The 13377-nt window shown below is 37.8% G+C and overlaps 1 protein-coding gene across 6 annotated transcripts in view; it reads left to right on the forward strand.

The window, feature by feature from the left end:
• osbpl8.S (oxysterol binding protein like 8 S homeolog) overlaps nucleotides 1-13377 on the forward strand; it is a 94596-nt gene that overhangs the window by 63896 nt on the left and 17323 nt on the right. For 4 of the 6 annotated variants that reach the window (XM_018255941.2, XM_041588596.1, XM_018255942.2 and 1 more), the window contains 7 exons: nucleotides 617-718; nucleotides 821-856; nucleotides 1246-1449; nucleotides 2914-2998; nucleotides 4818-4989; nucleotides 7757-7994; nucleotides 12783-12967. In XM_018255941.2, the coding sequence (XP_018111430.1) occupies nucleotides 617-718; nucleotides 821-856; nucleotides 1246-1449; nucleotides 2914-2998; nucleotides 4818-4989; nucleotides 7757-7994; nucleotides 12783-12967 (1022 nt within the window). The remainder of the gene's footprint in view (nucleotides 1-616; nucleotides 719-820; nucleotides 857-1245; nucleotides 1450-2913; nucleotides 2999-4817; nucleotides 4990-7756; nucleotides 7995-12782; nucleotides 12968-13377) is intronic. The other 2 variants (XM_018255944.2, XM_018255945.2) reach the window with 1 other exon arrangement.

Consider the following 13377-nt stretch of genomic DNA (forward strand, 5'->3'; position numbering starts at 1 on the left):
ATTTAACCTTTTGCTCAGAAACTATCCAATTTTTTCTTTTCAATCATTTTTATTTGTTTTAACTAATAGCTATCTTGTTGTTAGAGTTCAATTTAGCGTAGTAAACACTGCAAGATAAATAGGAGAGGCACAAAGATAAAGATAAGTAATAAAATGTAACAGTATAACCATAATAATATTATTAAATCTGTCCCCAACTGTCTATACACTTTCTGTATGGTCAATTAACCTCGGGCTGCTGACTCTGACATTTACAAAGAGCTTTTGAACTAAAGGCTAGCCAAATCTGCTAATATTTAAAACTGCTAAAAGTAAAACATTTCTGTACATTGCAAAAGTCCTCATGTATTTTTGTAACTTTACAATTCATTTTTTGGGTTTAGAATCTGTTTAAGATGCATTATGTCTTATTATGTGTAGAATGATACGGCACCTCTTTAATGACACTAGCTTATTGACATGAAGGATTACATTTCCGCTGTTGCCTCCCAGATGTTGCCTCCCAGATTCCCAAAAGTTAACACATAAATGTGGTTTTTCCAGGTCCCAAAAATTCTCCTTTTTCACATCAAATCATCTTTGCTTTTTTGTTGGTTTTTTTTTGTAACTTTTTTAGGTTCAAAAGAAAAACTACAGAGAAGAAAAGAAGAGAGCCGCAAAAGAATTGCTTAGCACGATCACAGACCCATCAGTTATTGTCATGGCTGATTGGCTGAAGGTGAGTATATTTCTGACATATATATAACTATATGTGAACATTTTGGAAAGGAGAAGGAAAGCAACATAATTGTAATTAAAATGCCTCTCACCACACAATTAGGTTCAAGGAGCTCCAGCATCCTTGTGCACCATCTTGGTAATTAGTTATTTCACTACTCTAATCACAAAACTCTACTTGCACATGCACATTTAGTCCCTCCTAGTGACTTTGGACATTCAAGCAACAGTTGTGGTATGTGCAACTGCTGGGCATTGCCCATATTCATTTGCATGGGCTGATTGGAGGAACACTGGGATGAAGTGGAGTCCAAAGGCAATAAATCAAGGAAAGTGGTGAACTTAGCAAGGAAAGCTGCACTTGCCCTTCACAGTGGCTTGATATAGAACACTGCACAGATATTGTAAAATGTGGGTTGCTTGTGATTTAGTTTTCCTTGTCCTCTAATATGTATATCTCTCCTTCTATGTTAATTTAATCTGTTCATTTATCTACCTGATTTCTTAATCTATCAATTTACCTTAAAGATACGTGGGACTTTAAAGAGCTGGACCAAACTGTGGTGTGTGTTGAAGCCTGGGGTTCTGCTAATCTACAAAACTCATAAAAATGGCCAGTGGGTTGGTACAGTGCTCCTGAATGCTTGTGAAATAATTGAGCGTCCATCTAAAAAGGATGGCTTTTGCTTTAAGCTGTTTCATCCGCTGGAACAATCAATTTGGGCTGTTAAGGTATGCAGTCAAATACCCTTTACATGTGATCTTTGTGGACTTAATCAAGCTTATACTTACTCAATGCTATTCATTTATACGTTGAGCATAAGAAATACTGATAACTGAATGACCGTTGCTGCTCTCCTGTCTATCTCAATCAATACTTTTATTAATGATAGTTTTTATCATGCCTTATTCATGAAGTGCCTACTTGAGTATACAGCAAGAATGTTCATCAGTCACATCTGACTCTGTTTTCTAACATACATACCTACACACACACCTACCTTTTAATCACAAGCCATTTGATTTCTTTGTATGTTTTAAAGAGTTTGAGAAGACTAGAGTAAAAGAAACCCACACAGAGATGGGGAAAATATACAGTATCCTTTTAGTAGTGCCCTTGTTGGAAGACCTACTTTAAATTCACTAAGTACAGCAAGGGACCCTGGCACGCAGTAAAGCTGGCCATACACGGGCCGATAAAAGCTGCAGACAGACCGAGTCGGCCCTCCGACGGGCTTCCCCGATCGTTATTTGGCCGAAAGTTGGCCAGATGTCGATCGGGCAGGGTTAAATATCCCCGTCAGATCTCGGACCGCATCTGTTCGTTCAGGCGGTCCTGCTTCGTGAAAGATTCGGCTGAATACCGAATTGAATCGGAATCCCAATTTGCATATGCAAATTAGGGGCGGGAAGGAAAAAGTGGAAATTGTTTTTTTACTTCCTTGTTTTGTGACGAATAGTCACTTAATTTCCGTTCCCACACCCAATTTATTTATGCAAATAAGGATTCAGATTCAGTTCGGAACAGGCACAAGTATTCGGCTGAATCCTACTGAAAAAGGCCGATTCCCAAACCGAATACTGGATTAGTTGCATCCCTTAAATGGACGCAATGAAGTGCACATATCGATGTAATTAAGATACTTGTGTCCAAACACAATACTGCACTTCCATACAGCTGCCAATGCAGTGATCAGTAGTGTGCAACTGTACCTTTTGATGCTGGGGGAGCCTGAAGCTACACAACCTTGGACCTAGAGGTAACGCTAGGGTCCCCACAGCAGGTTGCTTCAATAAATGCACCAGACTTGCAATTGGCTTCAATTCAATCAAATTGCAATTGTCTTCAAATGCTATTTTGAACACTCTCACTGCACTTAATTTAAATCAAAGTGCAAGCAAAATTGTGTGCAGTTTGTTATGGGAAGCACAGTTAAGGTGGATTATGGGAAAAATGCAGCATTATAGGAAAACAAAATTGTGGTACTTGTCTGAAATCACACTTTCACGCTGTACTTGCCTTTGTAAATTACTTTTTTTACATTTTTATTGCTGTTGCTTGTTGCTTTTGAAATAATATAGTATGTCAAGCAATGCATAACTGATTTAATGTAGAAAAATATATTTTTTTGTTTTATAAATCATTTCATTGTTCTATGTAAGCCCAAATCTTCAATATTTTTTTTTCATTTTAAGGGCCCCAAAGGTGAAGGAGTAGGTTCAATTACACAGCCTTTGCCTGGCAGTTACTTGATAATTCGAGCTGCGTCAGAATCAGATGGTAAATTCTTCTTTATATTTTAATTTTATCCTCACTCTTTCTTCAATCAGTTAATATAACGTTTTTTGCTAACAGAATATGTAAAGGTAAATTAGGCATATAGTGCAGAAATATACAGGTTTATTTCGTTAAGGCATGCAATGCCCAACGTAAGACCAAGGCTGCACTCGCCTAACTCTTTTGAGTCTCCAAGTACTTGCTGTTCTGTGTTGGGTGGTTATTCTATAATTTATTGTGCACTTAATGAGCAGTAGAGATTTGGCCTATAGCATGATCCAAGTATGTTATTGTGCCATCACCCTCACTCAGTTGTAACCTCCTAGAATGCAAGGATCATAATGCTTTGTTCATTAATGTGTGCCAGTATATTTTATGTGTACCATGTTACTAGAAGAAGAGGATAGATATTTCCAACTAAAATTACAGCATTATGTAAACTACATACAGTTCCTACAGTGTTCAGAATAATAGCATATTATAAAAAGTGAAAAAAGCTCAAAATCCTTATGATAGCTTTTCCATACACGCAAATGCATTGGGAACACTGCGCATTCTATTCCAAATCAAAACATGAAGAAAAAGCCATCAAATTTGTGTTATTCTTTTACAGAAAGTAATGAAAAGGGAATGTTAGACTGTTCAAAAAAATAGCAATGTCTACATTCTTCTTTACATGTAGTCCAAATTACTGTTGCACACTGACAGAGTGAATAAACTTTTTAGATGTGCAATTTTATTGGCTCACAAAGTAGGCACAAAAAAAAGGCAATGTTTCAGGCCTCACAGGGCCCGTTATCATGCCATTCTTCTTTAAAAACTGCCTAACTGTCTTAAGAGAAATGGCGCAACATTTTGTCGACTAAGGAAAGCAAAATTGTTCTTTTTGGGTCTAGGGGCCATTTAACAAACTGTCAGTGGCCCCTAGACCCAAAAAGAACAATTTTGCTTTCATTAGTCCACAAAATGTTGCACCATTTCTTTTTAGGCCAGTCAATGTGTTCTTTGGCAAACTGTAACCTCTTCAGCACATCTTTTTTTCAACAATGGCACTTTGCGGTGGCGTCTTGCCAATAACTTGGCTTCATATGGACGTCTTCTAATTGTAACAGTACTCATAGGTAACTTTAGAACTTCTTTGCTCTTCCTGGAGTTGATCATTGGCCGAGTCTTTGCTGTTTTGGCATTCGAATGGTAGTTTTCCTTTTTCTTCCATGACTTTCAGGTTTTGGTTGCCATTTTAAAGCATTTAAGAGCATTTTAGCTGAGCAGCCCATCATTTTCTGCACTTTTTATATGTTTTCCCCCTCCAATAAACTTTTTAATCAAAGTACGCTGAATGTCTGGAACAACCAATTTTACTCCGATTTTCAGAGAGAAATGCACTATAACCAGCATGCACAACATTTGCTGTCTTCCATCTTTCAATAAGGGACGTAATTGACACCTTTTTTTCACAGAATTAATGACCTCACTAATTGAACGCAACACTGCTATTATTTGGAACAAACCTCAATTAATTATTCAGTTACACAGAATCAGCAGCATGCATGTCATGACTGTTGGGTCTGTTTGTTTTATATTACTCTGCTACACCTAATAGTAAATTATTTGCCATGTAGAAATATAATTTCTACCAAAAACAGTGATTGATTAGGTTAGTGTTGTCGGACGGATATTATTCTGTAAATAACAGCTTTTAAGTGCAGGTACATTTCAGCTATGTTTCTCTAACCTACTGTATACATTTTTTTCCATTCTTGTTGCAATATGTTGGTGCTCTAAAAATACATGTTAATAATAATAAATCTTGTTACTTTAGGAAGGTGCTGGATGGATGCTTTGGAGCTTGCACTGAAATGTTCTAGTCTTTTGAAGCGCACTATGATAAGAGAAGGGAAAGAGCATGACTTAAATGCTTCTGCTGAGAATAGCCAAATGAGTTTTTATGGTCTGTTGAGAGTAAACAACCTCCACAGCAATGACAACTTCCAGTAAGTACATTTGCTTGCTGTAAAGTGCCACTATTTTTGGAGCAATGCTTCAAAGATGTAATTATAATCAATAAAACAGTATTCTTTCTGCTTAGAGGGCTGGGAACACCAATAAATTAAAATGCCCTTAAAAGTGTTTACATGTAAGGTTTATTTATGGGTGCAGAGTAAAAATGCCCTGCATTGTGTGCTTAACCTCACTTGCATACATTTATAATTTGTAGGATTATTTAACTACACTGTAACCCTGTGTGTTAACTTTCAAAACCATTGAAAACAAAGCCAGATATCAAGAACCTGCTTTAAAGGGGTTGTACACCTTCCAACCACATTTTTAGTTGCGTTGTTTTCAGATTGTTCTCCAGAAATAAAGGCTTATTTCAATTGCTTTCCATGTTTTATTTTTTACTATTTTTCCAAAATCTAAGTTTAAAGTTTAATGTTCCTGTCTGTGGTGTTTCAGTCTGGCAACAGTTTACAGGGTCGGCGACTCCCCTTCCCAGAGCTACTTTAGAAGGTGAAAAATTACATTTTACATTTCAATATTAGAAAAATGGTCACATATAGAAAATAGAAAGTAATTTTTAAAAAGTCTTTATTTCTAGTGAACGATCTGAAACCAACTGAACTAAAAAAAAAAAAGTGTCGGAAGGTGAACAACCCCTTTAAAAAAGTACTTTTTTTGGACTGTATGCTTGTTTTGAGGCTCTAAACTAGGGGTCCCCAAACTTTTTTTTTTTTACCTGTGAGTTACATTTAAATTTAAAAAGAATTGGAGAGCAACACAAGCATGAAAAAGTCCATGGGGATGTCAAATAAGTGCTGTGATTGGCTATTTGGTAGCCACTAGATGTACTGGCAGCCTACAGGAGGCTCTGCTTGGAAGTACACCTGTTTTTTTTTGCAACTAAAACGTGTCTCCAAGCCAGGAATTCAAAAATAAGCACCTGCTTTGAGGCTTCTGGGAGCAACATCCATGTTGCTTGTGAGCTACTGGTTGGGGAACACTGCTCTAAACCAGCATATAATGTACATGCATACATGTATCTTATGTTTAGGGATGCACTGAATCCAGGATGTAGTTTGTGATTCAGCCAATTTCCGAATCCAAGTGCCTGGCCGAATCAAAGCTTTACACTCATGTGACGTTTTGTCTCACACACATAAGGAAGTTTTTTTTAGAAAAATCTACTGTGTATCCTGTGCTTGAATGGCTGCCCCATGGCTATACAGCAGCTTTTTTTATATAAACTATAGTTGTGTTTCTGAAGCAAACACCCCAGTTTTACCAGGGCAATAGTGCATTATTGTGATGTGCGGGACAGCCCGATACCCACGGGAACCGCAGGTCGGCCAACCTCGCACCACCCTTTCCGGGTCGCAGGTGGGTGCAGGATGAGCTCTTCTGACTACTTGAAGTTGATTGTCCCAGTGAAGAAGGAGGCCACCAAGCATTCTTCTTGCAGAGATTGGTAACAAAGGATCCATTCCTTCAGTCCTCATTTGCATAACATGAATCGTATTGCCAGCCAATACATGCTGTGCTACTGTGTGAGGTGGATGGTCTACTTACAGCGATGAAACCAGTTAGCGTCAACTTATTAAAAAAATTAAACAGTTCTTAATGTCTAAATACTCATTTTGGCTATTGAGACTTGTTAAATAATTGTTAACAAAATGGCGGACACCCCTTTAAATGTGCAGGTAGGTCGCCCTACAAGATGTGTCTAGTAGAGCATATTTTCCTCTGCTTCTCTCAAATCCGATTTTCCCTTCCAGCCCCAAACCTGTCCCTGAATGACGTCACTCACAAGATACAGGGTGGTTGGTGGGTATAGGGTGTAGGGCCAGGTGATCCAAGCGCATGTCAAAGATCTGGATCAAATGTGAGTCCAACCAGTGAGAACATAAAGGGAACACCAGGTGCATCATGTGCTCCCATATAACATGATTAATCAGACAACAGGAATCACTGCTAATCAGTGTAAAATAGCCATCTGTGTGCAGAGATAATCCCACAAAATTAGGATGTCGTGAACAGAAAGGTGTTTTCTCTGTCATCTCTGTGATCTCTGTGGAGGTGAAAATGCCTTGTGTGTGCAGTGTAAATGGGAAATGAGCTGCATATAGGCAGATACTGGCAGTGTCAGACAGAGACTGGTTGGTAAAGCTATAGTGATAACTGTTCATGGTAAATCCCATATGAATTACTTCTCAGGCTGAACGTATTCTTAGGGGGTGATTTATCAAGGTTTGAATTTGAATTTTTGCCACGATTCAAATTTATTTTGCACAAAAACTTTTAATTATATTTTTAAAAACTTGAATGTCTGGTTTTTATTAAGAAAAAAAACCTCAAACTTGAATGTAAAATAATGGCATCTAAAAGCTAGCAAGTTCATGTAGAAGTAATTGGGAGTTGTCCTAGGCAAAACTTCAGCTATTTTTTAAATTTGAGTTTCCAAGGTTTAATTTGAGCTAATAAACTCACAAATTCAAATTATTCAAGCCTATAAAAAAAAAAAATAGTGTTCAGTTGCGTTTTTTACATTCAGATTTCTTCATAAATAAGCAAACATTTGAGGGTTTTTTTTGCTTGTAGAAAAGTATAAAAGACACACAAACCTCACAAATTCTATTTTTGATAAATAAGCCCATAATTGTCCATTTTGGAAAGCAGACTTCTAAGTGATACTGAGTCTGTGGTGCACTAATATAGACTGTATGAAATATATTTGCATTCATGTTGTTATTTCTGTGCTTAAAGGTTGAATGATAGTGAAATTGAAAGACATCATTTTAAAGACCAAGACACTTACTCTGATAAGTCTGACAAAGACAACGACCATTATCAGGATGAGTCTGACAATGACGGACTTGGAAAAAGTGAAGAAAGTGACAGTGACACTTCAGAAAGGCAAGATGATTCCTTTGTTGATCCCGAACTCCCTGAATTTATAAAAGAAACAACTTATACTGAAGAAGCACAAGAGGAATTGGGAGAGGTGAGAAATTAATCTATAAACTAAATTACAGTTAGAGGGCAGAGATTATAAATATATATGTACATTGTTGTTTGATGCAACCGCAAAGCAGGATGTATTTCTTAAAAACCTTACATTGACCTTGCTTTATAGAAACATTATTTATTTCTTAAATCCTGTGATGTGATGGGGATTATATCTATTATTTATAAAAGTCCTCCGTGAACTAAAAAAACAATTTAAGGTGGCTGCACATAGGAATATTTTCAGGATATTTATACATCATGGTCACAATAATGGATGGCTTACCGTATATACTCGCGTATAAGCCGAGTTTTTCAGCACCCAAAATGTGCTGAAAAAGTCTACCTCGGCTTATACGCGAGAGATACTAAAAAGTATACTGGTATGTTAAAGTTGCTGCTTACCGACGCATGCAGTGACTCCTCCGTGCTGTGTGGGCGTATTAAGGCACTACAAAAAAAGCGACGCTTGCACTGTCCGTGCTGATACGGGGGACAGACTGCCGATTACCGCATCATAGAGCACTGGGCGGGACAAGGTGTGCGTATTGTTCCCTGCTGTGGATTTTGTAAGGTGAGTGACGTGTCATACTCGTGGCCCTTGAGGTGCGCTGCCGAGCCGGGCCCCTGGATGGAGCGACACTGCCACTGCTAGGAGAGGGCTGTGGACGTTGCAGACGTCGCACTCTTCTGCAAACAGCTAGCGTCTAAGGAAGGCAGGTAATGTGCTGCTGCTGCTCAAACCGGTCAGACCGGTACAGGAGCGCAGCACACTTGTTGACACTGTTATATCTGCAGCACGCATACTCGCTCCAGTTCCTGCTGTATTTATTCTCTTCCACTTTCTTCTTGGCATTTTGTGAGTACAGAGAGTGGGCCCCGTACCCCAAGGGATGAATTAGGACGCCCCCAGAGGATAATTTTGCTGTCCGGCATTTAATGCTCATTCACTTGGGTGAGGGCAGGGGGGGGTGGCAGTGAGTGGGAAAGTTCAGGAGGCACCCGCAAGGTGAAAGTAGTCTAGTCCGTGGTGGGCTCAGCACCCTGTCACCAGTCACCATGCCTAGAGCCTTCCTAGTAAATTGAAGGAGTCCCCCACCCATGACTCAGCTCTGTTAATACATGACTCTGTGGAAACAAATGCACTTACAACCCCCCCCACAGCTGCTTTCTATTATAGAGCACTGGGACGCATATGCTTATAGCTAAATATAGCAGAGGGAACTCTGTATTCGAGCAGGTATTCACATTTATTCAACAGGCTGCAAACTGGCCATGTCCTAAAATGCATTTCTCACCCCTAGGCTTATACGCGAGTCAATTAATTTTTCCAGTTCTCTTAGGTAAATTTAGGTACCTCGGCTTATACACGGGTCGGCTTATACACGAGTATATACGGTAACTCCATTCCTCAGTAGGCTTATATGTTGATCAAAATAGTGCAGGCCTTTAAGCCAAAACCCCTATATTATACACTGAACAAAGTTATATGATAGCCCAGGTGCTTCCAGTTATGAGGGTATGACCATCCCCTATGTGAGTACAAGGTTTTGGCCTTACATGAATATATGTTTCTCAAAATGCTGCTCATTTGTCCTCATAGTGTTGAACAGGAAGAAAATGTTTTGTCTTTTAATATCTATTCTCAGTGGCACTTTTTGAACATCTTACAGCTCTTATGTCAGGAAAAAACAAAATGAATCCCCACAATTTTTCATTTCTAAGTTATAAATCATTTGCAGTTGAATTGATTTGAGTTGAAGTGTCTAAACTGATGAAAACTTTTGCATATCATACAAAATGTTATGTTTTTGATGGCCTTTGTTTCTGGGAACAAAAAGAAATTTTTTTAGCTGGAAAGAATGGATTTTATAGCAGAGCAGGTCCGTTGAGAAGTTTTAATGTACTCACAAATCACTTGCAGGAAAAGACATCACACATTTTCCAGGTTTGCAGAAGTCGATCTTAAGTAATAATTAGTATATTTAACTTGGAGATGTAAATTGAGACCAAACGTACTTGTTGCATCAGCCCTAAATATTGCACTGTAATTCAATTAAGGGGTTTTATCGCTGTTTTCATGCAAAAAAATTATATTTAAAGATTGCTTATTAAATTAAAACAGAGTCTGCCATATTTGGCTTGCATTGTCCAAAAGTTCTTTCATTTCACATCTCAGCGCAAAGAAGACTTTGCTACTGTTCTGAAAAAAAAATAATATCCAATTTCTGAAATCATGAACAAGTGATACAGTATATAATATTCCTTTTGGGGGGGGGGGGTTCTCCTTTACATGAACCTTTAGGACATTTGCCCCCTAATGTAATAAAAGGCTCTAAGTTTGCCATGGGGCAGTAACCCATAACAACCAATAAGATGGTTGCTTTTAAACAGGTGACCAGTAAATGCTGCCTGCTGATTGGTTGCTATGCGTTACTGCCCATGGGCAAACGTAGTGCCTTTTATTACATTACCCCCTTAGATATTTTAAGACAATTATAATTGGCCTTCCTTTTTATATCTTTTTTCTGGCTTTTGATCAGCAGTTCTCCAGTTGTGGCGTTTAGCCACTATTTGATAGCTAGGGACCATTTTACCTTACCAACCAGGCATTGGTGTGACCAAGAAACTGGAAGAAGAATAGATGGACAAATTATACAATTTTTTTTGTCTTCTGGTCTCAGTGATTTCCATCTGAAAGCTGTAAAGAGGCAGAATAATTTCAAAAACTATATAAAATATTCTTAGAGAAATACAGGGAGTTCTGCAACATACTGTCAGTTCACCAAAAGGAGTTGAAACACTTTTTCTGTTCACTTGTCTTCAGAAAGTATACAAGAAATACACATTTTTTTCAGTTGCTTTCTACCTTTTATTTTTAACAGCTTTTCTGATAATGAAGTTGGATTTTTCACGTCATGTCTAGCTGCCGTATCTCTGGGAAGGGGTATGGGGGGGGTACTGTAAACTGTTCTAATTTGATACATTAGTTGATATATAGCTTATCCGTTGCCCCACTGAGCAGAATTCAGAGTTTCACTAAAGGCAGCTGTTATACTTGATACAGTGGTTGCTGACGTTCCACAGATACTGCTGAGAAATGTATGAACTAATGTAACAGCTCTGGGTTACTGACATACTAGCCTGAAACACCAGGTAGGGAACAGTTACTTTACTCAAATTTTCATATAATAATAAAACAATTGACAAGTATTTATTTCTGGTGTACTATCTTAAAAAACACCTAAACAGAATTTTTTTTTAAAAGGTCATCTTTAAGGTTGACCTATCCCCTTAACCAATTATTCCCCACCAACATATTCTAAATTTCAAGTAATTATCAACTATAAATAGTCCACAAAGTTTAAAAGGGTAATTCCTTTTCACAAAACATATTTTCATGTTGTAAATGCTTTAGCTTAATCGGCTTATTTATTTATCGTTTATGTCTTTCTATACTATTCCATTTGGTACATTTTTCATAAGGATATACAGCCACTTTAAGCTCATGAACTGCTATTAAATTAACAAGCATTATGCCCATGTACCCTTGTGTTTTATATCTCATCCTTTCAAGCCGTTATGGCAAAGTAGACATGGTGAGAGTTAAATGCAATTTGAATGAATGCAGCTGTTCTGAAATGTTGTTGAGGTGTCTCCTGTTTTAAATAGCTGTTGCGGCAGTGTGAACTATCACATTAAGATGAAACCCATAACAGCTCAGTGACTGCCAATAACCCCCATTCATCTTTGGTTTCTCTCTTTTTTTTTTTTCTTCCTTCTGCATTGTGCTTTATTCGTGCTTTCAGTGGCCCTTTATTTATAGAAGCCCACACTGTTGTGGACTGTACTTTTTTTAATGCTATGTTGTTACAATATAACTTCACTATAAAGGGTGTTTGAAACCTACAACTCACTTGCATTAATATACATATATAATATATGTAATATACATATTTAAGTAACCAAATCTACACCCTGTCATTTACTTTAAAGGACAAGTAAAAGGCTAATTATAATATGGAGTTCAGGGAAAGGCGTACCTCTTTTTTGTTTTAGGGGTGTATCTCTTTACAGGCTATCAGTGTAGAAATGTTGCTGAAGTGTGCCTCTGTTTAAAAGATCCTTAGCCAATGATTTCCCAAAAGCTTGAAGTATAGAACGAGCGCTACCCAGAAGTCACCGCTCTCCTCTCAAGACCAAGACTCAAACGCATCCTAATTAACATGAGTGTGTTCTCTGATGCTTGTCCACTGTGAAAAAGAAAAAACAGCACAACTACAACGGATGCGGACAGGGAAAGTTCACACATGCACAAACAAATGGGAAGGACTCTCATAGTGAAGCCAAATGTCAGACGCCATATTCTAATGGAGAGAAACACTACACAGAAGGATTATCGACTTTACAGAGGGTATTTTAATAAAAAAGGTAGAGATCTTGGAGAGGGACATGTGACAGTTCAAATGATCGACTTAGTAAAAAAAAAAAGGTTTCCTTGTCCTTTAATGAACACTTTTCTGTCCAGATTCTGCCAGTTGTCAAACAGATCCCATTCGATTAATGCAAACTCATTGTCAGGTTTGGATTCTGTGTACAATATGTCCATGTGCCATAGGCCTTAGAAGTAATAGATTTGCTTATAAAAGCTTTCTAGCTCTGTGTTGCACAACTCCTTGTTTTTATATGCAAACTAACTTTTGTTAAGACACAAACTTTGTTATGGGCGTAACATGTGAACAGAGTGTTTTATTAATCAATGATATTTGCACAATATTTTTTCAAGGCTGGTGAAGCATCCCAAACAGAAACTGTTTCAGAGGAACACAAGAGTTTGATCTGGACCTTACTGAAACAAGTCCGACCTGGAATGGATCTGTCTAAAGTAGTTCTTCCTACATTTATCTTGGAACCTCGCTCCTTCTTAGATAAGCTTTCGGATTACTACTACCATGCAGACTTTCTATCAGAGTGAGTTGACTGCTATTAACAGAAGTAGGAAGGCAGAGAAGGGTAGCCATAAAGGATAACATGATTGCCAGAGTATAGTCAGAGTACCCTAGTTTAATAAATATATATATATAGATATGTATAGTGATGTAAAAATAAAGATAGCTAGGCATTTATAATGGAATACGACAATATTTACAACAGTAGAATGCTAATAAGCAACCACAAATATTCGCTAATCTATGTGCCCCAATTCATTATAACCTTCATGGGTTATACGTTTGTACTCATTTACATTTCTAATAAGCACCATTATGCCAACTGTATAAACTCCTAAAGTCTTTTGCAGGGGCTGCATGCTATATTGAGACAGGGTTAATGTGCTTGACTTGGTATTCTTTAAAGGGTGTGCTCATCTTTTCTATTATCTT

This window comes from Xenopus laevis, chromosome 3S (genome assembly GCF_017654675.1).
Source record: "Xenopus laevis strain J_2021 chromosome 3S, Xenopus_laevis_v10.1, whole genome shotgun sequence".
Taxonomy (NCBI): domain Eukaryota; kingdom Metazoa; phylum Chordata; class Amphibia; order Anura; family Pipidae; genus Xenopus; species Xenopus laevis.